Raw genomic sequence first — 26,499 nt, 5'->3', positions numbered from 1 at the left:
TGATATTGAAAATCGATAGAGGTTGTGTCATGTGCATTGAGATAAATAGTTTTTCTGGAATCTGTTTTTTTTTTTAACCTGTCTGTCAAAGCTGCAGATTTAGGTTTGAGATGCTTGGTGGTGTCTTGTTTAACTACCATGACTTAACACACATCTTTGTAGCTATTTTACTTGTCAGAGCTGAATTATTGTTTATCTGCACAGTGCCAGATATCTGAATGGAGCAATATTACTGAATTGTCTGTGTTTCGGTTTGTTGTTGTTGAAAGATGCTGCGCTCCAGTCAAGCTGACTGGCTGTGATTGGCTCACTCGGCCATTGTGGGTACAGGACTGGATAGATTCGTCTGTATTGACTGGCTGGTTTGGATGGATGATAAAATAAATGTGGACCAATTGTGTCTTTGTTTAGAACTTGCTGTCCAATAGATGATAAATAACAGATGCAAACTGAGCTTTTATTACGACAAGTCAAAATGAAAAAAACGGCACTTGCGTCCATTGATTTTAAGTTTGATTCACAGCTCATGCTGTGACATTCCAGCAGACATCCACAGTCTAATGTAAGCCCGCTAGAGCTGGAAGCTGATTGACTGATGGTCCCGAATGGTATTCTAGTCTTACAAAAAATACTTCTGACAAATAGTTCTTGCTGAAACATCTGTCTGATTTTATAACTAATTCTGAAGTCACACAAAATAACTGGAGTCAAAATAATGTTGACATGCTACTGACGAACAGATTAAAGATGTTGGGGAGAAAAGTAATTTACCCAGTAAACTAATTATTGCCAAAAAATTGGCACTGTGCTGCATCCGTGAACAGCTTTAGTTATGCAGGAGTGATAATGCAATTAACTACTAGTGTACACATGATAATATTTAATATCAATGTACTTTTCTTACTTTTGGGTCATGTACTCTGATTTTTGTATGCAATCTCTATCAGTGGAGGCTGCTGTAGAAGTTTTAATTAAGTAATCCACTGCCAGATGGCAAATCCGTAAATCGTCAAGTTCAGATGGTAATAATAATTTGCTTCTACATTTGGCAGTTAGTGGAGTCATTAGTTCTAACCCAGGAACTATTGCCAAGTGTTTAAAATATCGCTTTGTACTGAAAAGAATAACAAGGGTTTATAAAACTGAAGAAAACCATCATGACCCTGTTAGAACATGCCATGCACATTTTTGTTCAACTAAAACATATAGCTAGTGAAGAAAACAATGTGAAACATTATCCGAAACAAAAATAATTGTATAGCTGATATGTTGTGGACAGAAGAATGCTTCACAGGGTCATATACATAAACATTTAAGAGAAAGTATAAACCTGACAAACATCAGAAGACCAATTGAACTAATACATAATGAGACACATGGATACCTTAGAAGAAAATATAATGGAACTGGTTAATAGTCTTTACCATTTCAGATATAACCATCTCCTTATACAGTATTTCATATAGTCTAGTTACAGATGTAGAGAATACACAAAAAATCATGAATCACTAGAATTCACGATAAATTAAACAAATTATTAGCTTAAATATATTTTTTTATTAGGGGTGTTTATAATTGGAATTTTAAAATTTTAAGCGTTAGCCAATTTTGCCCGTTGTTTACAATTTTTCAACAGTCTTATTCACTGATACATGGCGCAGTAATAAAAATACAAATACAATAAAAAGTGACGTAGGGCTTCCTATGATGGCAGAGCGTCCAAATGCGTGAGAGGAGTGGAGTGAGATTTGGGAATACTCCAATACATTCTCATTTCCTTTCTTTTAGGAATGAAACTGTTAAAAACAATGCGAAAAAAAAAAATTCCAAATGAGTGTCTGTGACAAAGTGCCCGCCCCTGTGTATATTATCTGTTATATGTTGCGTGTGGTGTGTTAAATGTTGGTGTATAGTCATTGGTACACGGGATATAAACGGGTCTGTGTAACACAAGTGTTTAAATGTTATATTTGTATTTAGGCATGAGGATTGCACAGCACTTCATGTGCAAGTAAAAAGTAATAATATGTGAGCACGGGGAATTGCACTTTATTAATTCACGTGCAGTTGTACTGAGACTCCAATTGAATGATTGATTAGCAATCGAGTCTTGGTACAGCTGCATAAAAGCAGCATGTTTTCACCCACTCGAGGTTGTGTGTTCGGTGAGTAGGGAATGGGAGAGAGAGGAGGAGAAACCAAAGAGTGTAATATCAATTGTTATTGCGTGCTGGTGGGACCAGCATGATACTTGTTTATTTAAAACTCACAGTGTTTGTTCAGTACAGTCCGTTTTGTGTGTCTTTTTTTGTTTTGACATAAAGTGCCGTGTCCTGTTTTCTGTTTGTTTGAAACTTTAATTTACAATAAACCGGCGCAAGCAAGCGTCTTCACCATTTCACTTCATCTGTTTTGTCTCGGTGTATTCCCTTCCTGGTTCTGACGTCACCCACTCCGGCCATCTTTGTGACAGTGTCATATTTCTGACATGTCTGCAATATGATTAGGTTTAAATGTTTAAAGGTGTTTGATCCTTTAATATTTACAAATTGAAACAGAAACTAACAGCCCTAATTTATATAAAACCATGTTTTCTTCCACAATTGGAAATAGGACAGTTCAGTTCTATGCAGGCAGCTACTGGTGATGACTCACAGAGATATGCAGACAGAGGTTAGAGAGGGTCGCTGTTGTTGGTGCTGCACACTGGTCAGCCTGTCATTTTCAGCATGATTTCCTTCTTCACAATGCACCTCCATTTTAGAAGGTGTGTTTTGATTTTACTTCATATTACTTAGCAGTTGATTTCCTTTTCACACTGAGTATCATGTTTTGCAGACTCTCATGGTAGTGGAGGTCAGGACCCTATTTGTTCAACTGAATCATTTTTTGCCTCAGGAAGTTTAACAGACAGTGTTCAGATGTGTTGTATAAAGCTGCTATGCACTTTATTGTCTGATTCCTTTTAAGTTTTAGGAGGGAATAAAAAAAGAGGAGAAAAGGCAAATGCAAGCAATAAAACGAATATAGAGCAATTTTTATTTCAATCCCATTAACACATTACTGATGGTTTGTTCAATTTAAAAAATGTAAACAAATAATGATGCACGTTCCTCATTAAATTAATAATTTCCTTTTACCTCAAAGAATAAGCTGTTTGTGTTTGTCCTTATAATGAGAATGCAGGCATTATTGGGCAAATAGGAGCTTTGAACTTTTCTTCCTTAACCAGATTAAGGAACCCCTTATATCCCTGATGAACTGCACATCAGATCTGTGTAGACTTATACACAAACTGTTTTTACAATTAACCGGTAATAGCTAGCTTCTGTCTATTTCTTTCAGATAGCTAATGGTACTGATAAAAAATCACAATTTAATGGATAGAAGGCTATATTTGCACCCTGAGCCATTAGAAAAAAAGGCATGATACCACAATAGTGACGTCAAAATGGCATATTCGTCTAGACCTTGACCTTTGACTCATATTTGACTCCTGTCTGACTCCCGAGACCACTTTCAAACACAAAATCACTCGACAACACCCACAATTTGTTTTTAGGCATTTTGAACAAATCTGTCTCTGTGTAGATTTACAATCATATACACCAAGGGGAGTGTGTGAGACTGTAATCTTCTAATCTGACAGCTACTAAGAAAAAAGAAAAAAGCATACCCCATCGAAACACCTTTTCCTTTATTATTAAAAATAAAATTATATTTAAGATTCTTTAAAATTGATTTAATTTACATTATTATTATTCATTAAATTCAGTTGCAATTTGAACCTTAACGCTTGCTTATTGTCTTTTCTTATTACAGATACTAATATCCATGTATTATAAAAAATAATAGATGGGCTTCAGTGAGTTAAAGGAAAATAATTCCATCTCAGGTTTCTCTGACAGGTTATAAACTATTTAATCTGATAGTCTTGTAATTTATGACGTCACATAAACCCTAGATGGAATTATTTTCCTGTAACTCACTGAAGCCCAACAATTATTCTCTCTCTCTCTCTATATATATATATATATATATATATATATATATATATATATATGAGAGAGAGAGAGAGAGAGAGAGAGAGAGAGAGAGAGAGAGAGAGAGAGAGAGAGAGAGAGGGAGAATAATATAGTATTATCTATTATAATCTATTATTCTCCCTCTCTAATATATACAGTACTGTGCAAAAGTTTTAGGCAGGTGTGAAAAAATGCTGTAAAGTAAGAATGCTTTCAAAAATAGACATGTTAATAGATTATATTTATCAATTAACTAAATGCAAAGTGAGTGAACAGAAGAAAAATCTAAATCAAATCCATATTTGGTGTGACCACCCTTTGCCTTCAAAACAGCATCAATTCTTCTAGGTACACTTGTACATAGTTTTTGAAGGAACTCGGCAGGTAGGTTGGCCCAAACATCTTGGAGAATTAACCACAGTTCTTCTGTGGATTTAGGCAGCCTCAGTTGCTTCTCTCTCTTCATGTAATCCCAGACAGACTCGATGATGTTGACATCAGGGCTCTGTGGGGGCCATACCATCACTTCCATGACTCCTTGTTCTTCTTTACGCTGAAGATAGTTCTTAATGACTTTCGCTGTATGTTTGGGGTCGTTGTCATGCTGCAGAATAAATTTGGGGCCAATCAGATGCCTCCCTGATGGTATTGCATGATGGTATCTGCCTGTACTTCTCAGCATTGAGGAGACCATTAATTCTGACCAAATCCCCAACTCCATTTGCAGAAATGCAGCCCCAAACTTGCAAGGAACCTCCACCATGCTTCACTGTTACCTGGAGACACTCATTCATGTAACGCTCTCCAGCCCTTCGGTGAACAAACTGCCTTCTGCTACAGCCAAATATTTCAAATTTTGACTCATCAGTCCAGAGCACCTGCTGCCATTTTTCTGCACCCCAGTTCCTGTGTTTTCATGCATAGTTGAGTCGCTTGGCCTTGTTTCCACGTCGGAGGTATGGCTTTTTGGCCGCAAGTCTTCCATGAAGGCCACTTCTGACCAGACTTCTCCGGACAGTAGATGGGTGTACCAGGGTCCCACTGTTTTCTGCCAATTCTGAGCTGATGGCATTGCTGGACATCTTCCGATTGCGAAGGGAAGTAAGCATGATGTGTCTTTCATCTGCTGCAGTAAGTTTCCTTGGCCGACCACTGCGTCTACGGTCCTCAACATTGCCCGTTTCTTTGTGCTTCTTCAAAAGAGCTTGGACAGCACATCTGGAAACCCCTGTCTGCCTTGAAATTTCTGCCTGGGAGAGACCTTGCTGATGCAGTATAACTACCTTGTGTCTTGTTGCTGTGCTCAGTCTTGCCATGGTGTATGACTTTTGACAGTAAACTGTCTTCAGCAACCTCACCTTGTTAGCTGAGTTTGGCTGTTCCTCACCCAGTTTTATTCCTCCTACACAGATGTTTGTTTCAGTTAATGATTGTGTTTCAACCTACATATTGAATTGATGATCATTAGCACCTGTTTGGTGTAATTGTTTAATCATACACCTGACTATATGCCTACAAAATCCCTGACTTTGTGCAAGTGTACCTAGAAGAATTGATGCTGTTTTGAAGGCAAAGGGTGGTCACACCAAATATGGATTTGATTTAGATTTTTCTTCTGTTCACTCACTTTGCATTTAGTTAATTGATAAATATAATCTATTAACATGTCTATTTTTGAAAGCATTCTTACTTTACAGCATTTTTTCACACCTGCCTAAAACTTTTACAGTACTACTGCAATATATATATATATATATATATATATATATATATATATATATATATATATATAATAAGTCGAGCTCGGTCAGCCAGTCCGATTCGATTCAGGCTCTACCGTGTGGTAGATGACCGCGACTGGAGTTGCATTGGAGTTGTGCTAAAGAAAATCAAGGTCATCTACCACACAGTAGAGCCCACATGGAGAGGGCTCTATCGCTATTAGAAAATGATTTATTTCTTTATTTTCTCTTTCAAAAAAACTTTAAAACCTATATTTACCTTGAACTTCTGATATTTCTCCAGGTAACATTCCGCTGAGGAAAATAGTCCCTAACTAATTAGAATTAGATAATAATTAGAATAGAAAAAAGACATACATGCAGAGAAAACATTATTATTATTATTATTGTTATTATTAAAATTCTTATTATCGCTAACATATTTATTTATTGGGGTCTTACTCTTTCTTATTATAATTTATCTGGACATGTACAAATGTGTAGTATTGAGTCTCACTCAAAACTTGTTGTTGGAGGCGGGGTATCATTTAAGCAGGCAGGTAGTGGATTGGCTGGTGCAGAAAGAATTGAAACAGGGTTGGGAATTTGATTGGCTGGTTTTGAGGGAGTGTCTTGTTTGGCTCCAGCCGATGACAGAATTGTGGACCAATCGTGTCTTCCCTGTTGATTTGCTGTCCAGTAGAAGCGAATTGAGCCTTCATTACAGTGTCCTGTTACAGACATGATTTCCCTTGTCTCTAGACTAGCGTCAGAAAGTATGCATAAGTAGCTTTTTATGTTATCAGATTAGTTGTAGATTAGAATGTTAAGGGAAAAAAAAGATTCCACAGCTCAGCCGTGGAAGACTGTCACTCCTTTAGAGTCGCCATAGGCCTCTTGGTGGCCTCTCTAACTAATGCCCTTCTCACATGGATATTCTCTCCATTTCTTAATAATGGACTTTACTGTGCTCCAGGGGATATTCAGTGTCTTGGAAATGTTCTTATATCCTACCCCTGATTGATGCTTTTGAAGAACCTTATTCCGGATTTGCTTTGAATGTTCCTTCATCTTCATGATGTAGTTTTTGTTAGGAAATGTACTACCCAACTGTGGGACCTCCCAGAGACAGGTGTATTTAACCTGAAATCATGTGAAACACCTTAATTGCACACAAGTGGACTCCATTCAACTAATTATGTGACTTCTAAAGACAATTGGTTGCACCAGAGCTTATTTAGGTGTGTCGTAGCAAAGGGGGTGAATACTTATGTAATCAATTATTTTCTGTTCTATATTTGTAATTAATTTAGGTAAGACATAGAACATGCAACTCTTTCCAGAAGACACAAGAGACATCCATCATCATGGTCCACCGATGCTGTAGCAATGAATATACATGTACACTTCAACACATTCACACCCACTTCAAAAGATTTAAGGTTTGGGCCTCTGTATAACTGATAAAGTATTGAAAAGTGAGCATACTAATTTTTACAAAAGCTATGCGGTTTGCAAATGAGAGGCAGTGGCTCCAGTGCTCCATATCTTCACAGATCTTACCAATGATTGCGGGGAAGTTAGCAGCATACAGCCTCTCATAGTTTGAGGTCATGTTAATACCCATATAATGAATGCATGAAAAGGTCCAGTGAAATGAAAAACGAAAACAAATATTGATCTGCATTCCTCATAGGGTCATATAAGTAAACATTTTCCAAATATTAGTACATCATTATATAGTTTGGGAGTACAGCCCAGTAAGAAAGCAGGGTTTTACTTTTGGATTTTGGATAAGCTTTATTATATTTATAAAATGAAGAAGCAGATTAAATGGTTTATCTTGGGGTATATAGCATTAGGCTCAATTACACTGTGATCAAGATGTGAGATTTAGCTATTGACAAGGAACATTCCTACAGTGATAATCTTGTGTCTGTGCCATGCCCTACTTCCAAAGTAACAAACTGTTTTTTTTTTTTTTTTCACAAACTACAGGAGCTTTAGCAGCTTAGTGTCCTAATTTTGCTTTAATCCACTTTTCCCTAAGTAATGCCTATTTGGCAGCGTTTTTGTGTGGAATACCAGCTAAGCGTTATGTATGGGTGTAAAGGCAAATGGGCTATTGAATATCACTATAGACGCTACTTTTAAAGCAGTGACTGCTGATAGGCTATCCCAATGGCGGCAGTATTTTAGGAAGTTATTTACATTTGATTACATTCAGAAATGAAAACGATGAAATAACTTATTGACCATGAAAAGTCATTTTCTCTGAAAATCATAGCATTCAAATTATGTAAACACATTTTTAACACCGCAATCTGGCATCAGAGTCGTCTCCTGCTCCTGTTTTTTCATCTTTTTAATTGTATTTGGATGAGTTACACAGTACAGTGATTAGTGTGCTTTGTAGGTGTGAAAACACACAGGTGATGATGAACAGGAATGCAAAGTATACATTATTTGGCAGTGTTTAACCAAAGGCAGTATTAGAAACTAACACTAGAGGGAGCTATAGTTTTCCAAATTACAATTTAGTTTTTTGCCTGTGCAGTACAAATCTGCAGGTAATACATATGAACTAAATACCATTATACATATTAAACAAATACCATAAAATGTATTACAATGATACTGTCATCCTTTTTAGATATTGACATTAATTACATTATTGAAAATGTGTCAATCAGTCGACTCAGATAGGTTGGAGGGACTGGAGTGCTCAGTTGCTTCTGACTTTTACTGTATGATTCTTGGCATAAAAATGCATACCAACTTCTATTTGGATTAGATATTCTACTCCTATTCAGCAGTGTGTTGTAGTGTGTTGTCACTGTAATTGTGTTAAGTATGAACAGAAATCAAGTCATACAAACGATGTTTCATATTCACATTAAGTTAATATCATCAGACACTTTTAAAGTGTATTTTCAAGAAGGCTGGCAAAACACCTACTGTTCCAAATCAAGATGTATTTTTTTAAGCTATTAGCATAGCAGTGAATGCAACAAAAAAGTGAATGTGAAAAAAAAAAATCTAAAAGTGATCCTTACCAGTTATCTCAAAGGTCAAGTCCCAACAGCCAGGTATGTGCCACCCAATCAATTTGCATCTCATTACAAGCTCTGGACTCAGTTGGCACTTGGAATGCACTGCATCACAGTGTAGACAGACAGTGAGCTTTGGTGCTGGACACAAACGTGCCAGCATTGACTCTATTTGATTTGTAGCCTTTACCACACCACGTTCAAAAGATTTCTAATATTAATAAAAGAGAAGCCATTTTGAAAAAGAAAGCACAAAGAAATCTGTAATTATCTGCTTTTTATATTGTAGATACTGTTATTACATTATGTTTCAGTGTATGCTGCACTGCCTAAGGTTAGACTAAAGTGTGTTTCAACTAACATCACTAATTGAGATGTTATTTGAAACCCAGCCATCGGCTTTTGCTGCTCCAATTTGTATTTCTTTTAAGTATGAGCTATGTGGAAAAAAAGCACTAATGAAAGCTGTGGCCCTTGCAGCTGCACCTTGTCTGAATACTGACACAAACGTGTTCGAACACAGTGCTGCTGGCAGGATCCGGTACTTTAAACACAGGGAAATGGTTTTATGATCGCTGATGTGGTTTGCCTGGAAGCACATACAATGCGCTGGCAGAAATAGCATCAATTAATTCATTTTTTAAAATTTTTACTGTAACTTTGAAGGAACAGTGATGGAATAGCCCAGTTTACAGTATTTATTGTAGAGAGCATCATTCAGTTTCAGTTGTTACAAATTTGGTCATTGTTACAGAGTCAGAGTTACAAGGTCGGTCGTTGACCCATGTGATCATTTTGAGATTATGTGATTTGGCCTCCTTGGAATGGCTATGTATAACTTCAAGGCAAACACTTATTAATAATAACATCTTATGTTATTAGCTGTCTGGGCAGGTAAGCAAGTGTGAACTTGTACAGCCATTCAAAAAGTCATTAGTAAGATATGCATGTTTAAAAAAAGTTTAGGTAAACAAGCACTCCAAAACAGGTTGTTGAAGAATTTGTTTATATAAATTTTAGATAAAACTTTTTTTATTTATATTCCTCTGTGTGTGATTAAAAATAAGATCTGAGTTCTGTCTTGAAATCTCTGTAGAAAACACAAGCCAAGTGTAAGGAATGGCTGTACTGCTTTGTATCTTGGCTTCATTAAAATTTGTCAAACTACTTGAAATAGTGTTTCAGATTAATGTATACCACTCTCCACAACATATTGTAATTGCCTTGGTTTCCTGGAACCTATTAACCCCCCCCAGCTGTGATGTTGCCTTTGTAATGTTCACAAGCAGATTGTAAATGTCATGGTGGCGTTTCACTTATGTTACCAAATCAAACAACACAATGGAGTAGAATTAAGGTGCAAAACCCCCATAATGCAGCACATATAAAGAATGGTGTTCACCTGACGCTCTGCACCCGCTATCAAATTTGCACTTGCCATTAATCCATTAAAATTATATTGAAATGCATTCCAATGAATTGAAAAGCATGGAATTGGGAGGGATGTGGATACTAAGCGGGTGCAAACATTATAATGTGATGTAAGGATTTTGCCTTGCCTGAGCTGACCCTACATAAACTTTACGCCTCTTCTTACAAGGTGCAAATCATTGTAGAGGCAAGTAATTATGAGCTGTATAAAAGCACATACCTGCAGAGACCTGTCATTGGCTTCAGGATGGCTGCTGTGGTGCACTTCCTGGTGCGGCAACACTTGGCTCTTGTTGAGGAGAGGCAGGAACACGTACGGAGGACAAAACCCTGCATATTCAATCCCTGGGTCACTTTGTTTGGGATGCTGAAGAATGCAGTTCTAAAGCATTATTGTCTCACTCCATAAGTCATCCTAGACCTAATAGCTGAATTAAGCGATGAGCTAGACCCAGCGTTAATCTAGGGACCACTACCCACTGCACATGATGAAAAGTGCTTTGTTCTCAGCACAACTCTGGGTCCTTTAAGACCACAGTTGGAATGTCTGGAGGTATAGCCCAATCCACCTTTTCCAGAGTGCTAGGCAAATTTCTGGATCTCATATTGAAAAGGGCAAGCTAATACATATCATTTCCTAAGGATACTGGCATAACTGATTTTGTAAGGACTTTCAGCTCCTTCTCAGAAAATGTTTCTTTTCTTTTCCGTGTGCCAAGAGGACTTTGCTGCCCTTCCTCTGACATACTTATTTTTTTGGTTTGTATTTTTGTGCTCCACAAATCTCATACAGCGCCTACTGCTCTCTGTACTCCTAACTCCATCACCTCTGGGCTGCAAGTGCAGCCGCTAAATAGACCGATGCCCTCATTGAGACCTTCATTATCATAATTACGGATCATTATTTGTGCGTGTTGAGTAATTTGCATTGCTCTTAAGCTTACATAGGGCGCGGTGCAAAATAATTGCCTGGCCGCAATGCAATTAGTATTTTGCATCTGCAGTTATACTTATATCTATCCCAGTATGTCTCACGAGGGTTGGAATAATAATATATTTTACGTTAAATGTATAATACTGAACTGTCCTGCATGAATACCACAACTGTTTTAGCCAAGAGGATTGCCTTTTGATCACAGTACTGGAACAGTTGTGAGTTCTGTTATTTAACTGGGAGAATCAAATGTATTTCCTGATCATTTGCATTCATTTTATATGGTTATACAGTAATGTATTAATGTTATACCAATGTATTAAATTATAAAATAATCTTGTATGCATGCAATTGTTAAACCACTTGTGTTTTGCAAATACCTTCAAATCACATTTTGTGTTTCTTTTGCTTTCTGGTATAGTGCTTCCCTCAATCAAACTGTCTTTATAGTAAAAGAGCTAACACCATCTAGTGTACATCTACTGTGGATCAGTGGATTTCTGACAATATTTGTTCATGACATACTTCTGATTGCTTAAAAGACATCTTAACTGGTCTGCCTGCATCTTCATGACTGTAGAAAAGAACTGAAAACTAACTTCTAAATTCAGGTCAAAGCACCTTAGCACAGATTATATCAAAAAAGAAAAACCAAAAAACAAAACAGTATTTGCTTAACAGCAATTAGAACAATTCAAAATAAACTTCACAAAAAGTTAAGGGATCAGTAAGATGCACCTGTCTGCTCCCATACAACCTGACAGTTGACAACTAGCATTAACTGTTGTAGTGACTGTTTGCCACTTGGGGGCATATCACTCAGCTGTAGATCTATTTCATCTTTACAACATGTTTCATTGTCAGACAGAAACTACTGTGCTGTATTATATTTTAGAGGATGAATACCTATTTTGTAAAAACCATACACAGTATAAGTGACAAAAGTGACAAATCTCTATTTGTTGTGCTAGAACACATGTCTTTTTGGATCACATATGATTTTAATGCAGAGGTACGTTTTGATTTTGTCTGGCATTTGGTCTCAGAACTACATGAAGATGCATAAAGAAAAGTTGGTATTCCTTACAACTTAATTGCCTCTTTGTTTCTTTTGGAATGCTTTGATTCTGCTATGTGGGAAGGAAGTAAGCAGTAATTTCAAAGGCACTGGACCATCTTACATTGGATTGACAGGATGTGCAAGTAACTTAACAGAAAAATATGAACGTTCCAAAGAAAAGAGTCACTGGAAACTAAAAACGTTCATCATGTTTGGGAGTTATTGTATGTTAGCTTATGTCCTGGGCCATATAATAAGTGATTGCATATTTTAGAAACAATATGATTATAGCATTATTAAAGTGGCTTCTGGTCACTGTACAGTTGTTTTGCCTGTGGTTCTTGCTCAGTATATTAAGGTGTGTGTCATGTGATGCAGAGCATAAACACACATGTATAAAATAACAGCTTAGGTACAGTGGAAAGCTTTGATTTACACAGAGACACATGTCTGCTGTTTTCTAGTGCTTTTTAATGGCTGCTACCCTTAAAAAAATGTTCTTTACCGTGCCTCTCCATGATCTCACTATGCTCTACTACACTTTGGTGTGCTTTTACCACGACATACTGCGTTAAACTTGTATTGGTGTAGTGCAGGGATTATCTGTTTTCATTGTAGGTGTACAGATAAAGATCCCAGTCTGAACACCTCCAAGGGGACCTCACATTTAGAGCAAAATTAGAATGTCTCTCTGATTTACAGCTTTATTGCTTTGTAGGATTTTCTGCTTGGAGGACTTATTCCTCTTGATATTAAGATCCTCCATGCAGTGGTCTGGCAATTTATTCTGGGCAAGAGGCGAGAAAAGTTGAATGGCCAAAGAATGTGAGAAACAAATAGAGGCTCAGCAGGAGAGCTGGAGTGTGTGAAGTTGTATGTTGTGTCAGGAATTCTGCTGGGATGTAAACAGCAGCCTGCGTGGAGGCCTTGATTAGTGCCAGCGCCTTTTGTCTGCCTTCTGACAGGATGTTATGTCAGAGGTTAAAGCCAGAAAACTTGAAAATGAGCAAGATGTCTTCTGCAGTCTTAGGGACGTAATAATGCAAAAATCCTGTCGATGTTCTGTTATTAGTATGTGATTTGAATTGTGGCAATATAAGAACATGATTATGTAACTGAAAATAAAAAAAATAATCATTTTAAAAGTGAAACTACCACCAATCCTGAAGGAAAACTCTACAATTGTTGTTTTTATCAGCAGCTTGAGTAGGATTCTTCCATTAAAAGAGCATTCAGTTACACCTGCAATGCTTTGTCATTTTAATAGGGCTACATTCTAATGACAGATTTCATGGAAAATGGGAATGAGATAATGTACAGGGTCGTGTTACTGCAAGAGTGAAATCTCCAGTGGTTTTACAAGATGACATTTTGTAATTTCGTTTTAACCCTTTATCACCCATACTTAATGACAACATAGAAAATATTTTCTAAAAAAGTACATTTTCAAACCTACTGATTTACAGCTTAGAATTTTGATTAATTTATCCTGCTTTCTTTTTCTATTATTGTTGTAAAAAGAATTGAAATTTGACTGAACAAAACATTAGAAATCAATTTCCTGAAGGGCTTCTGCAGAAAATATCCTGTCAGTACTTCAGGGAGCTGCCACTCCAAAGACAGGCCATCTAATTGAAAAACTGGAGCCAGATGCCTTGGAGGAAGAAAAAGCACAATGTGGAAAAATACTGAATTCTGAGCCAAACAAATCATAATTATAAAGGAATTATGGTGGACTTTATATTGCCAATAACTTGAACATCATACCTTGTAAAAAGAATATGCAAGAGATAGAGAGATACTGGATGTCTCCCTTTTCACAACTTCCTTGAAATAAGTAGTTTCACTAACAACAGCGCCTTAAGCTTCAGATTCTTAGAGCCGTAATATACAGCATGTGTCAGAAAGGAATTCCTATATATAGACTAACTGTTCTGTTTTGTATCAGGGTTGAATTTTAGTCCAGCCTCAGCCAAGGATTTGTTCTGCAGCTTTTACCTCAATGTGCTGCAGTCCCTCCCAGCTGTAAAACTGTGTCAATAGGCAGTGACCCCTACTGCTAATGAGATGTTGCATCACAGTAGTAAATGAAAGCAAACCACCAAAACAAAAGCTAACCTGTAATGCAAGTACCAATACAATATGTGCTGGAGCACAGAAAGAGCTTCTCTGTGCAGCATGAACTGAGTGTGCATGCTGTTAAGAGCAGGAATTGATCTGTAACACCAATGTCAGAAGTTAAAGAAATAAATACACCTGAAATGTATTTTTGTTCTCATACTGTAGCTTGCAGCAGTGCTGCAGAAGAAATCACTGGGGGAAGGGTCCAGTGTATTGAGATTGCTACTGACGTTACCAAAACCAGCAGCAAAGGGGGTTTGTTAAAAGACATTCTGTAGCTTGTGTTCTTGTCTCAAAACTGTCTGATTAAATGATGGCTTGTTGCTGGATTTAGGTCTTGCTGATATATTTTTAGTTACCAGACAGAGGCTAAGTGAGCTAAATTGTCTACTTAGAGCCGCTCCGTATGGGTAAGGCTTTGCAAGTAATGCATGACATCTGGTCAGGAATGTAATATGAACTGCCTGCTGAGTGAAGTCACTAACATAATATTTAACAATTGCCACATTCCCAATCTTACCAGTCTAGAAAGAGTGATTTCACAAGACAGTATTTAGGTACCATTTCTACATTTAATTGGTCAATAATGCTTATTTTTGTAATATTCATTCTGTAATTTTTTTTTTTTTTCAGAAGCAACCATACATTTTCATGGGCCAAAAATCTAGAGTGTCTAAATTTGCCAGGGGATGCAATTTTTTGTGTTGCAGTAACAGAACGGGTCAGTGAAAATAGAATAAGAAAGAAAGTTCTTCCTGTCTACTTACTTAAAAAAAAAAATTACTTAGATCATAATGTGCTATATACTAAAGAACCATTTATCTAACACATAGAAAGTCATTGTTGTTTGAAAGGGTAGTCAGTGATGTTTTAGTGCCTAGGCAGGGGAGGAACCAAGAAATAGAAATTCCTGAGTAGTCATTTCAATAACATTTTTCATTTTGCTGCAGTTTTGACATGATGTGACATGCTTCTACAACATAGCTTCTGGTTTTTTCTTCAGCAGCTATTCCCCTCCTGCTTTCATGCTGTTCCTTTTAAAGCAAGACTGAATACCAAGACATGAATGAGCAATAGGTGATTAGAGTGTCTGTATTATGCGTGTGGGTGTGTTTGCATGTGTTAGCGCAGGAAAGGTAAGATAGGAATTCAATGCTCCCTAATCAGATGCAAACTGTGTCTGAAATTACTGTTCATTCATCAAGGTCCATTGCTCACTGCACCTCCTCCTCTCCTGTCATGCTGCCTCTGGGGCTGTTAATTGTATTAGTTTCCCTGAAACAATTCAGTGATAGATTTTGGCTCTTGGTTAAAGATTGCCAAACTCCAGAGGACAATGGATAGTTCTGAACTTCTGACATATTTAGTTAGTGCCCCAAGGGACTGTTAATGAGATCTCATTTGCACTTATTTTCAAAATCAAATATATTTATTTAACCAGGATAGAACCCTTCATTTGCAAGTGGTACTGGCAAGAGAAGGAAAAACAATAACAATATAAAACCAGTGGCAAAAATAGACAAATCCTTCAAAAATAGTACAAAAAAAAAATCTTAAAAACAGTAATACAAAATAAAAGCATACAATAATTTACATGATCCTGGTCATAGTCAGTATTTACAAGATTGGCAACCCTGGTCAGATTTAAAATAACTATTTGAGTGATTTTAAATGGTATTATTAAGAGGATGTTTTTATGTTTGAAGGCAATTCATTCCAAAAATGAGATGCCTGATACACACTGGCTCATACTAGATCTCAATTTAGGGATTTACATGTCTCTAACAGAGATGTAAGGTAACTTGGAGCATTTCCAGGTTACACCTTATATATAGAGCCTTCTACTCTCCAGACCTAGCCACAGTAAAGTTTCACAGAGAGTACAGTGGTGCTGGTTCTAATCTGCATTCAGTGTAAATCTTGCAGCACTATTATAGATGGGAATCAACTTTGTCAGAATTGAATGGGATGCGCTCATGTACACTGAAATCAGTAGAGTCTATTAAAGGTACTATTGTTTGGGTTATGAATCGCAACAGCCATCTTGAGAAAACCACTACCTGTGTGTATAGAAAGTTTAGCACTGCATCTGTGTACCAGATATTTAATATGGCATTCAAAATCTTGCACTGAATCAAGCTGTAAACCAAGGCATTAATGTTGTGTTAAAGTTTACAGACTTGTGCCATCATTTGATACAAGAGCAAAATTACTTTTAACATTGCACAATTTAGGTGCAGGTCCAAATAGCCTGGTTTTAGTCTAAAAATAATATGAACACTTTGAAGAAAGTTAAGTTTAAAATGGGAAATTGTGCATGTCATAAATAAGGCTATAATTACAGATAGAGCAGTCATTTATTCTTATGCATTGGCAAGGCTGGATTTCTGGGTGCCGCAAGGTCCTTTTACAAGTTGGCTCATTTGTACAGTGTAATAATGGAGTGCACAACAATTACCAAGAGCCATAATTTACCATTCAAAAAGCCCTATAAATTAGGTAGCTTCTCAGCTATCTCCACACCTGCATAAGAAGGTATGGTTTGTTTATTCCCAAATAGGGTGCTCATCTGAATTGCTGATGGTGTAATTTGTATTAACATATGTATAATAATATTCAGTCTCAGTATATATAAGTCATATTATATAAATCATATATATTAGTATATAGATCTATGATAATATATATATATAATATATATATATATATATATTTGTGTGAAAAATTTCTAAGAAATAAATAGCTATACTATTGTATCACATATGAACAACCATTAACTGGTTCTATACTATATACAGGCCAAGTTTGAGTCACTGTAGGTCTCAGGCATTATTGTCACTGCCCACAACATACATTAATGTATTGACATTAGTTAGTATAATTTGGTAACATATATGTACAAATATATAACAGCCTCCTTTTTCTAAAAAAAACTCAGACAAACCAACTAACATCAAGCTTCACTGAAATGGGGGATTCTTGAAAGCTGCTTCTTGAATTGCCCTGTGTCATTGGGATTCACCTTACCTGCTGTCAGCTGAGAAAGAGGACCAACTCCTCCCTCGGTGAGGCTATTTGTTCATTTTTGGGGTTTTTTCTGTGACAGGCAAATGAACTGCAGTTGACACGCATTGACTTATTTTTTCTGGATACCAGGCAAATTTATCAGTGACTCAGTACATCTTTTGAGTTATTCCCTTTCCTGAGTGCCCTCAGGCCTGGTTTGTGTACAGCTTATATCAGAGCCATCTCCTCTTGTTTCTTGTTTCCGAGTCTGGCTGACTGAACGTTGCTGCAAGGAATAGTCAGATTTAATTTTAGTTTCTCATGGGAAGCAGCTCATACCAAGACTTTCTGGTCTTCATAATGTTTAATCAGGTAGGGGAAAATGGCCAACAATTGACCCAATGAAAAAACATTGCACAGGTAGAGCTCTGTACTTTATATTGATACAACCTTTCGTATACATTTCATTGGCTGAAATGCAGCTTTTTCCTATTTTATCTTCTAAATGTATCAATGCAGCAGACAGTATTGCTCTTTTGGATGAAAACATATGAGTGCTGAAGTAATTGAAAGCGGGACAGTCTTATCATCTTAAACCACGCGTCCCATTTAAAATTTTCCAGGATGCTTCAATATGTTTTGGATTTTGTTTCTGATAACTTCCTTGTATCTAGGCACAGGAAGTTAAAGTGTAACTAGCAGGGTTCTGAGGAATATAGCGTTACACATCCCCACGTGTTGCTACAACTGTTTAAATAATGTACCTGTAATTTTTCTTTTCATTGTTAACATCCTGACAACTTTTTACGTTTATAACTTTAAGTTCTGTTTCAAAATGTCCGCTGTAGTGCGCTGGGTTTTGAGATCTGTGTGCTAAATTACTGCAGGAAGAGAGATAAAAAAAAAAAACTAAAAACATAACAAAAGGTGCTCTGGCTTTTCTGTTCCATACCACATCATGGATCGTTACTGCTGTTTGACAATGTGAGCAATAATTCTTACTCTATCAGTGCACTAGAGCAGACATTTTGAAAAGAGCTTTGAAACAGACTTGAAAGTTATAAGTGTAAGAAGTTGTCAGGATGTTAACAATGAAAAGAAAAATGACAGGTACATTATTTAAACAGTTGTAGCAACACTTGGGGAAATGTATAATGCTATATTTTTCGGAACCCAGCTACTTGCTCTTTAAAAAGACTTCTAACACTAAGCAAGTGGCCAAAATGAAAATGAGTTCTCATTTCCAATCCCTGAACCCAAAAGACTTCCCTTTTTAGAAAAACAAGTCCACTGCTTTAATGACTTTTCATACTACACTTTTATTAATATTGTACTTTGCTGAGAATGTCAGACTGTTGACATGTATGTGACTCACCTGAATGGATTGAAAAGTCTTCTGGTTTGTCTTTTCCCCAGACAGATAACAGGTCAAAGGTCAGAGAGAGCCCTCTGTGCAGATGCCCTTTTGACTAAAAAACAATTGATCTACACAAAAGGATATACTGTGGCTTATTTGGAGGGTTTAGTTAGCCTACACTTCAAATGAAACCTGTGGTTTTAGATTCCAATTAGGTCATCACCAAAATAAAATAAAATAAAAAATACTACAGCTTAGTCATTTCTGGGATATGAAAGGAGAACCACAATTGTTCAGGATTGAAAAAGAAAAAAAAGGAAAAAAAAAAGTCTCACAAAGTTTGGAGAAACAAAAGTGCCAGCCATTGTAACCCTTTGTACAGAACTAAATGAATCAGTGTGAGCATGTCAGGGTTTCCTTACACTTTCAGGACATAAATCTTAAACAATAGTATCAACTAAAATGTTTCAGTACAAGTAAAAAGGGATTTTGATTTTGATTTAGATTTAGAATAGCTAGGTGCAACCTATATATAAAAAAAGTCATATTCTATAGTATTGTCAAAAATGAATGAAAAGCGTATATATATATATATATAATATTCAAACTTGACTGATAAGATCCTGGGGCAGAGCCAAGATAAATGTTTGTATTGTCATTGTGGCTTGCTTTTGTTTTAGGGTTCTGTTTTAGGGTTCTAGATAAGTTTAGTTTTATTGGAGTTCTACAACTTTTTTCAAAATTGGTGGAAAGGGATTACTGTTCCTTTTTTAATGGATTTTGATATTTTCAAACCAAAAAAGTCTGTGTCAATCTGAAAAGCATTCCCCTAATAGATGCATTTTATTTTGCACTCCCCATAAAAACCAATGCTATCCAATTATGTACAATATCAAATGTTGCAGTTCTCTTGCGTCACAGGTTCTAACCCCTTATGATCCTGAATATTAATCACCAACAGCAGGTTGCATGAAAAGCCAATTCCCTGTGCCATTTGGATAAAAGGCAGCAGCAGAAGGAAGTAAACAGACAACCAAAAACCATCCCTACAGTAAATAAATGTTCACTGCAGAGGATACGAATAATGTTGCAGGTGCTGCTATGGTGACAGTATAATCAGGCAGTTTAAATGAACTGCCTGCAAACAGACAAGTCAGGGAGGGTGTTATTGCTGAGCTCGAATCCCCATGCAGTTTCCCTCACCTGTCAACACTGCTGAAGCACAGCCAGATTCATCTGTCGCCCAGTCAGCCAGCCTACAGTCAACCAAGCTCACTTTGAAATAAGAAAAATCTGCAGCAGTTTTAGGTGTACACCCACTGCTGTATTGCCTCTGCGTACTGAAGCAACATGCAGAGCTCTTTGTGGAATTGATTGTGGTTGCTTTGTAAGCTGTCTGAAGTGACAGGAGACTTAGTTTGCTGTTAGCTTCAGCCTAACTATGACTTTCAGCGGGAGCATCCTTTATGCTGCATTCTAATTCACAGACATTTGAACTGAATAAGTACTGTGGAAGTGATAAACAGCATTTTTTATTTTACTATAAAGATTAACAGTGTTGCACTGAATGAATTTTCTAAAGATCTTTGATATGTCGTACGTTTTGGTGATCCAAGTTTGTGCTGATCATAGACTCATGCAGTTTTTAATGTTTTAAAGACAAGTTTGGAAGGATCTCTTGGGAGAGGGCTTTCTTGACAAATGCAGTTCATTTGAATTGCCATAAATTGATATTAAATTTATACTGAAAAAGTTACTGTTTAAATTAAATCAACAGAAAACACTCCAATATCCTTCAACTGCAATATAATGTTTCTGTGACAAAAAAACATATAATCACAGCATTTACACAGTTCATTAAAATAGAAATATATTTGGAATGAAAGTGCTAAAAATAAAATAAAAAATCCCAGGACGTTGAATTAAGCAGATACACTGCCAGCACCATCTATAATCGACACGGTGAGGGAGAAAAGGCGGTGGGACATGAAAACAGCAAGGCTTTTGAAGGTAACAAGAGAAGCTAAATTAATTACTGATGCACTACAGAACATGGAAAAAGACAGACACATGTTAGCAAGTAGTGAAACATTAGACTTATAATAAATTCAGAATGCAAATGTAAAACAAAACACAATAACCATATTGAGCTGGAGATAATAGAAGTGCTTGGAACAAACCCTTTAAAATCCTATACATCGACACTAGTGGCTAGCTTGGAGTGCACAAAGGGTTTCGAATGACTTTATTATAACAACCCATGAGAACATTGCTGGAGTAGATTATTGTCATCTGAAACCCTCAGACTGAATTTCACATACTAGATAAAGTATAATCCTTACAATATGCAGGCTGGCATGTTTCTGAAAAATACATTTTTGCGAAGATTCTATTAATTCTTGTCCATTTCTTTTCAAAGTTTGCTGACTGGATGTAACATTTTCCAAAAGATATATTCTAGCTTTCAGTATTATCAATGCATTGTAGTCTACTGCGATTTTGCAAATAGAGCTATATCAATCTGAAATGCAACCCATGGCCAATTGCATAAGATACCGTTTTATTTTTTCAAATTTTTGTAACAAAAGGCTACTTCATAGAATTATTATTAAAACTTTGTAGGTTGTCTACAGATTGTTTATTTAATCCAGTTATAAGTGTTAGTTATTAAAAGCTTGTGGATGTTAATACATATTTGCCATGTCAAACTAGTCAGATGACTTTTTTAATGTATCTATTGATTCACAGTGTGGGGCCTTCCATTACATATAAACTTGCTAAAGAGATAATAGTATCCTTAATGTGGTTCATTGGTTTTAAAGCGCCTTTTGGCTACCAGTCCACTGGCAGCAATGAAATAGAAAGTAATAGGTTGTGATGGGTTTGTGTGTCTTGAGGTATTCCACCTCCAGGCCACACAAGGGCACAGGTTTAGTGCAAACAGGAAACACCTAGACATGCTCCATCAGATATTACTTCAACATGGCTGCAGCATCCCTGGGCTTCAGAGCTATGATTTGGTGTCGACCGCTGTTTACTTTGATCCTCATTTTTGGTCTTTTTGTCAACCAACATAAAAGCTGCTGCATATAAACTGATTAATTGCTTATTCTTGCTTGTGATTAACCAAATTGGAATTGTCTGGTTGGCAAGTCTATGTATTATTTATGTTTACAAATCACGTCAGTACAGTGCCACAGCAGTCAGGAGTCAGTAAGTTGTCTTGCTGTATGCATTAGACAAACTGATATGTTTATTACTAGTAGTTTACACAGTGCATAATGTGTAATATATTTGTTTTGTTTTATTTGGTCTGGTTTGTTTTTTTTAGGGTTAGTGCTGTACTCAGAAACAAGTATCTACAATCTAAATGACTTGTCCTTGTTAATATTGAAGAAAAAATATGTAAAGACTGGCTTTCAATTTCAATCTATCAATTACTGTAGGTATGGCTTCTGTTTCTTTTACAGACCCACAGTTTTCAGTTGACACACATAATTAATCAAGAAGAGATCAAAAGATGACATCATATTTGTGAATAAAAGAGCCAGTGAGTCAGGGCATCAGGAATGTGCCCCAGGTCTAACTGTTTAGCTTTAAACAGTTCTAACAGGAGGTCAGAGTTTCTGTTCAAATACATCAAGGCTCTGCAAAGCTTTAGCTCATTGCAATGAGCATCTGGAGTTTATATTCATGGAGTGGCCTACTTCATGATTGTAGGAATGAAATCAAAGCAGTAGCATTGTTTTTGCTCCCTTGCCAGAGCTGTGCTGCTGTGTAATCTGAGACAGGAGTGGCAGGGAGCCTGAATCATTTCCAGAAATAAAAAAGCTCAAGGGTTGGTTTACATGACAGCCTGTACTCTGAGGTGCCTGTCTGTTTGTGCCAGTGTGTGTGCTTAGCAGTCAGAAGAGAAACCATGCCCCTGTGAGTGCAGGTACATGTGAACCTGCTGGAGCAGCTGTGTGTCTGCACTTTTGGATCAGGAAATGAATGAGAAAGGTATACAGCTCTGCTAGAGTCATGCTTTGTGTTGGCTGCTTGTGGCAGTTGAATACTTGTTAACTAGATTATTTTAAGGCTACTTACCAGCTCTCAGACAGAATGCCTACAGTAATACACAGTGATGACTTTCAATATTGCAACAAGCTACATTATTACTTATTATCAGTGTGTTAACTGTTTGCTTTCTAAAATGTATTGAATTAACAATAGCAGGGAAATACAAATGGATTGTGATTCAATTCCCAAATCATCGTCTCCACGGCTTTTCTATAGGGCTTTGTAATACAAACATTGATGAATTTTAATACTGCTACTCCTTAACTATTTTATTATTACTGGGATTTCTCATCAGTTGTGATTTATTGACCCACTTATTAGCATTACTACTTAAATAACAAATGCCATGAAATAAGGTCCAAGAAAAAATTCAGGTTTATACATTTTATTGTATCAGTATTTAGATCTTTCAGAGTTTAGATACAGTAAATGAAAGTGACCCCTTTATCTTTTCTTTTTACAACATGTTGAATACAATCATATTTGTATAATAAAATATGTGGATATTATGTCCCCTTTTACTCAAATAAACTGTTTTGACATTTTTTACCAACAGTACCAGTACTCCATTACGTATACTTTCTGTTGCTGTGTGACTTGTTTAGAGCATTCTCAGCACAATGCTGTGGTCTTTTTAATTGTCAGAACTGGCTAGTATATAAGGCTTACCGCTGGGAAATGGCAGGCAAGAGCTTCTTCCAAATCTCATCCTAGCTAATGACTTCACACATTGTGCCCTGAAGCAGATTACTTCATCTCCCTCAAAAAACCTGCACTAAATAAGGTTGGGTATTCTTAAGGAAACTTTTCTCTCCACTATTTATGAAAAACGTGTTGTTTATTCTTAAATTGTAAAACCCTCTGGTAAGAGTACAGTCTCTAAATGATGTGTGAGTTGAATTTTTTTTGAATAGATGATCCCAGCATGTTCCTTTTCCTGGAACAACCTGCCCTTCGTAAAGCTTAGACTGAAAACCTTCTAAATGGGCCTTTTGGTTTTAGTTTTCCACAAATGGGTGCATTCCCACGCTTTCACCTGCCTTTCAGTTAAATCCAGAATGTATTACAATACTTCTCCCTAAATACTACCTCCATTGCTGTTTTGCGTATCATTGATGTCATGGTGCTGTGATTATGATATATGTAGACATTTTACACCTCATTACCTACTATTGTGCACTATAAATGCTACAAAATAAATATACTTAGATCTATTAACTGATATAGGGAATACATGAATACATTGTTTAATTTGAATTACTGCCACTAAGGGGCAATTGAAAACTACTGTAGGTACACAAAAATGACAGCACCACAATACTCAATAGTCACAGTAAATGTGCTTATTGAACCATTAAATTAAATTGAGGCGTATTTCTCAAATATCTGAAGAACATAAAAAAAAATAATAATAAAACATACTGTCAGGTGTCATTTACAGTCAAATTAGAAATTGGGTTAAATGGTAACAGTGTAGCAGTACTGTAATTGGTTATTCTTACCCTGTTCATATTTGTGCTTCCTCAGTGTCATCATGCATTACCACGTACAAGAAGACACCTCCCCCAGTCCCCCCGAGGACGACGACCAAGCCCTTCATCTCGATCACGGCCCAGAGCAGCACCGAGTCAGCCCAGGATGCCTACATGGACGGGCAGGGGCAGCGTGGGGACATCAGCCAGTCTGGCCTCAGCAACTCCACAGAGAGCATAGACAGTATGAAAGCCTTGACGGCTGCCATCGAGGCAGCCAACGCCCAGGTCCATGGCCCTGCCAGCCAGCATGTGAGCAACAGCACCGTTACAATCACGTCCACCTCCGTCATAGCCAGCGAGGAAAGTGCACACCTCTCAGAGGAGAGCAAGAAAGAAGTGCTGAGGAAAAGCCAGTGCTTATCCATCGGAATACAGGTAACAATGATCACTTTTACAGAACTATACAAGAGGTATCACCAAGAAATCAATAAGTTAATACGTCTGATAATTGTCACTACTGAATGCTCAAAAACTCTCACTTACAAACTAAACAGGCTATTTTTTTATTATTAAATGTGAACTTCAAAAAAATAAGTCTAGTCTTAAATGTAAATATGTTGATAAAACAAAACTATGTCTTGAAGGAAACAACACGGTACTGTCAGCCTACACGTGACACCAGACTGCATTGTACTGACAGACAAATATAATTTGTTTCTCCAAAACAATTTCAACATTGCATGTAATTAATGGAATTAGGAAGAGAGTGTAATATTTAGACAAATCAGTATTAGACCTGATTTAGCGTGATGAAAAGCACAGGCCCTTGCATTTCAGCTAAACCTGACATCGAGATTATTGTTGCTGCAGTGGCCAATAAATCGTTGTAATCTCCGAGAAAGTTTCAGGACAGAGCAATTGTTAGTGCTCATTCAAGCATGTTGTGATAACTAGCTCAGGCAGTTACACTTCCCTACACTAGACACAAAAAGAACAATGCCATATTGTTCCTTAGAGCTTAAGTAAAATTACAGTGCCTGCAGCTATGTATATTACAACAGGGATGGGAGGAAAATGGGGTTTAACATTATTCCTTAACATATGCATTTTTCAATGGATTATGCATTTATTGCTTACGTCCTTGTTTTCTTTACATGTGTGCAGACTTGGGGTGACAGGTGAAAGCTAACCAGACCTGATAAAGATTATTCAAAGTTTGATCTTGCTGTGTTTTGTTTTTTGTTTTTGTCTGCCCTCAGGTTGATGGACCTGACGATTCACCTTATGTGGAAGAAAACTATTTTTCAAATAAGTTTCAGTCGGTGGGGATCCAAGTTGAGGAGGAGAGGTGGTGAGTGAGAAATATGTTTCAGTAAGCAGATTTAGGCCCTACAGGAATTATGGTTTTACATTTGATTCTCCGTATTCGAAAGCCACCATTACATTTATTAACCAGCTTCAAATCTCAAAGTAGTAATTGTGGTGGCTCTTCAAATCAGTCTTATAAGATGGCTGTTTGTTGCTTTGCAGTTTAAAGTGATTGCAGCTAACAAAATAATTCCATACATCAGCCATTAGCCACTTCCATCAGCTAGGTATATCTCAAATGTGCAGTTTAAAATAAAACACACACATTATAGCACATATGTATTTTAATTTTAAATTAATGATATCTGGCATTACTTTAGGTTAAATTAAACTCTCACTTCTATGCCTTTTCTTGGGTTGTCTGTTTGCACTTGTACTCCCTGGGTCAGTTCATCTCAAGTATGTTTCTGGTTGAAAGCATGTCAGTCAATTCCTTAACCTATTTTAGTACCAGATACTATGTTTTGAAGTTAAAATAAATTTTTGCTATAACTTGTTTTTTTTGTTTGTTTGTTTTTTCAAAACTGCACATTTGAGACCTATATAATGCAATAGAACTATTTTGTTAGCTACAATTACTTTAAAATAGGTGGTGATATTCTTAAGATAGTCAAGGAGGTTTAGGATATGTAGACAAGTGTAATAAAGTAATATCATTAAAATGCTCCAATCAGAAGTTTTAATAGATGAAGAGACTGATTGCTATTCTAGATATTTATGGATATTGGTTGGTTTTTGTTGTTGTTGTTTGTTAATTTTTTATCAATGAGGAGTTTTGAACAACTGCATTAGACAGTCGTAAAACAGAAATATGTTAATTTTACTATGTTTTCCAAAACTATCCATAAAATTTTCCATGAATGATCTGGGATCTAAACTTTCATAACAT

The 26,499-nt window shown here is 36.6% G+C and overlaps 1 protein-coding gene across 2 annotated transcripts in view; it reads left to right on the top strand.

The window, feature by feature from the left end:
- LOC121313163 (disks large-associated protein 1-like) overlaps positions 1 to 26,499 on the top strand; it is a 280,148-nt gene that overhangs the window by 237,902 nt on the left and 15,747 nt on the right. For both annotated transcript variants that reach the window (XM_041245404.1, XM_041245403.1), the window contains exons 8-9: positions 24,295 to 24,677; positions 25,502 to 25,593. In XM_041245404.1, the coding sequence (XP_041101338.1) occupies positions 24,295 to 24,677; positions 25,502 to 25,593 (475 nt within the window). The remainder of the gene's footprint in view (positions 1 to 24,294; positions 24,678 to 25,501; positions 25,594 to 26,499) is intronic.

Source organism: Polyodon spathula, chromosome 3, assembly GCF_017654505.1.
Source record: "Polyodon spathula isolate WHYD16114869_AA chromosome 3, ASM1765450v1, whole genome shotgun sequence".
In the NCBI taxonomy this organism is placed as follows: Eukaryota; Metazoa; Chordata; class Actinopteri; order Acipenseriformes; family Polyodontidae; genus Polyodon; species Polyodon spathula.
This window is presented reverse-complemented; position numbering and strand designations above follow the sequence as displayed.